Source organism: Lotus japonicus, chromosome 6, assembly GCF_012489685.1.
Source record: "Lotus japonicus ecotype B-129 chromosome 6, LjGifu_v1.2".
Lineage (NCBI taxonomy): Eukaryota > Viridiplantae > Streptophyta > Magnoliopsida > Fabales > Fabaceae > Lotus > Lotus japonicus.
Genome location: NC_080046.1, coordinates 47219104 through 47222291, shown reverse-complemented (window position 1 = coordinate 47222291; position 3188 = coordinate 47219104). Strand labels below are relative to the sequence as shown.

The 3188-nt window shown below is 36.9% G+C and overlaps 1 protein-coding gene across 1 annotated transcript; it reads left to right on the top strand.

Moving 5' to 3' along the window:
* The first annotated feature begins 253 nt into the window (after positions 1-253).
* Positions 254-2312, top strand: LOC130723578 (uncharacterized). Its single transcript, XM_057574684.1, has 2 exons — positions 254-503; positions 634-2312. The coding sequence occupies exon 2, from the start codon at positions 722-724 to the stop codon at positions 2057-2059; it is 1338 nt and encodes a 445-aa protein (XP_057430667.1). The 5' UTR covers positions 254-503; positions 634-721; the 3' UTR covers positions 2060-2312.
* Positions 2313-3188: the final 876 nt, after the last annotated feature.

The window sequence follows — 3188 nt, the reverse complement described above, 5'->3', positions numbered from 1 at the left end:
TATTGTAACTCTCTTCAGTAAACTTTATAACACTGTCTCCAACCCCTATTTCCACCTGAATTTGATAAAGGGAAAATGAGAAAAGAGTGATTAGTACCACCTGAATTTATATAGAAGTAATTGAGTGCAAATTGTTTCCACGTTTCTATCATGGAAAGTAGACTAAACAGGTCCAAGTGGGTCCTCCAATACCCTCAGTGAGTGGAGCAAGTGAGTCATTGAAATTGGAAGCTGCATTGTCAAGCAAAGCCAAAACACACTATCACCCACCCAAGACAAATAGCAACATCAATCAAAGAAAAAAAAAAGTGGCATCCAACCAATCACCCACTTACATCATCATCAACTTCCTTATCAATTTTCATGCTTCATCCTCATATTTCCACCTACTACCACCACAAGCTCCTTAACCACCAATGCATTCCATCAAAGCAAACCCACTTCATTGTTCCTCAAGTTTCTGAATTCATAGATTCATCTCACAAATGTCTTCAACCAACAAGGTGAGAAAACTCTGTTCAAGTTCTGATTCATCTTTATATCCTTTCTCCTTTTCCAGCTTTTTACTGATTTGATACCTGCTATTCAAACCAAGATGATCATTGATGAATTTAACACCTATCCCATTCCCAGCTCTTTTTCTGTTAGAGTTTCTTATTCATGAGACCTTCTAGCAAGTTGCAAAACAAAGTTCCAATTCAAGGGATAACGACAGGTTAGAATGGAATCATTCAATCCAAGTCATCAAACTACCAGCTTCAGGTACAATCCAAACTCAAATAGGATGAACCATGGAGATGATGATGATGCTGAGTTCTCAGGGTTTCTTGATATCTATGTTCATCATGCTAAGAACATTCATAACATATGCATCTATGACAATCAGGATGTGTATGCTAAATTCTCTCTAACTTACAACCCTGATGAGACTCTTTCCACCAGAATCATCAATGGGGGTGGGAAAAATCCAGTTTTCAATGAAAACTTGAGGGTGAAGATTAACCAGATGGATGCTGTTCTAAAATGTGAGATTTGGATGTTTAGCAGGTCAAGAAATCACTTGGAAGACCAGCTTTTGGGATTTGCTTTGGTCCCAGTTTCTAAAATGGTTGGTAAAGGAAAAGTGACTGAAGATTATAGCCTTTCCTCCACTGATCTTTTCCATTCTCCTGCTGGAACTGTTCAGTTAACTCTGTCTTTGGATACATCTTTTCCAATCAATTCCACTGTAAATCCCATACCACAATCATCTACTAACTCATCCATATCCTCAGAAGTTGTGTTGCTTGATCGAAAAGTCTTGGAACTCGACCCAATTGAGTATTCTAGAATTGAATTTCCTGATATCAGTGTGGTGAAGGAGAATCAGAAAATGGTTTCTGAGTACTTCAATTTAGGATCTTTCGGATCGCTACCGTTCCTTTGCCTTGGTGCTTCTCCTCAAGTGGATTATGAAATGACTGTGAATTCTCCAGATGAGAATCATGATTCTATTTCTCCAAATGAGAGCATTCGGAATTCTGGGTTCCCAAGCTCAACTACTACAAGCATAAGTGATGATATAAACTCAGCTGATTCAGCTGAGAAAAAGAGTAATTTAGGGGGTGGCTCATCAAATTCTTTCAATGTGTCAATCACAGTTGAGGGTAGTAGTCAGAACTCAGGTGCTTGTCCTGATACCCCAACTTCCAAGAAAGAAAGTGAAGCCAGAGAAAACAAGGATTCAAAGTTCTCAAGCAAGGGGAAAGAGATCAATAGTGATAGGAATGTAGTAGATGCTGCGAAATTCGGTCAAGTTTTTTCTGCTCCAATGGGGAACATCAACATGGAGGCTGAACAATCAGCTATGCAGCAGCAAATAGTTGACATGTATATGAGAAGCATGCAGCAATTTACTGAATCTTTGGCAAAAATGAAGCTCCCAATGGACCTTGACAACAAACCTGAGAGTGAAGATCGCGGTGATGTGATTCAAAATCATAACAACAGCAAATTAGAAATTGATAAGAAGAAAAAGGATGGATCAAGGGTATTTTATGGTAGTCGAGCATTCTTCTAATTATCTCTTGATGCAGCAGCCACATGACAATAGGTTTGTCAAAGCAAAAACATGAGAGTTTAGTTTCTTATAACGCCGGTTATTTATGACAGATTTAAGTTAATCTTGTGTTGTTTAACCTCCCCTTTTGTTGATGGAAACTATCTTCTATTTTAATGCTATGATATGACTATGTTTATGTTTCTGTGTAATGTGATCATGGAAATGCTTTTGTCCATTTCCTAAGCCATTGAAATCAAGGAGCATTTTGAGATGTGTTTGTGGTAAAAAGTAGCAAATTTAATCTGTGTTCTTAAAATAGAAATATAGTAACTTATTCTGCTGAAGTGAATTGCAAGAAATTGGGGGTTGTTGTGCTCAATGAATAGATTCATCATTTTTCTCCAAGCATAATTAATGGAGATTTAGAGTGTATGAAAAGCTTTGATAATTTTCTGATATCTGCTTTCTATAATAAGGTTGGCTACTACTAAGCACAAAGTCACTTTGTTGAGGCAAAGCATATTAGACTATTAGTGGTTTTTAAAACCAATTTGGCATGCATGCTAGCTCATCAAATCATCTTTTTCAACCTGTCTTAGTCACTTTTTTGTTTGAGGCTGGTATCACCTTCCTTAAGCCATGTATATAGCTACAAAAATCTTAGCTGCTTTTTTAAAGTTCCACGGGATTCAGTATATGATTGTTCTCGCATTTGGGTAAACGCTAACGTGATTTCACACATCTCAAGTATCAACGAGAAATCAGAATTTATCATGTTAAATTTAACGTGGATTGAAGAAGTGGAATTTTGCCATGTCAAATTCAACGGAAATCCAAACACACTCATTTTAACTGCACTAGGAAGGGTTTTATTTTGTAATAATTGATATATCCTTGTTGGAGAAAACCTTGCTGTAACCCTTAACAGATTTGATAATGGCATTTGTTATTAAATGTTTTTTAGCACCTTCTAGAACTAAAAAAAATGTTTTGATGTATTATTTCATCCACACGAGTCTTATATATGTGGTGTGGTTTTCCTTTGGGACAAAAAGGGTCCCATGTAATGATCAATAGTTGAGAAATCAGAGCCGAAATTTGTATATTACATTGTGGTTGTGGTGAGTGGTGGGGTTGATTTAATCCA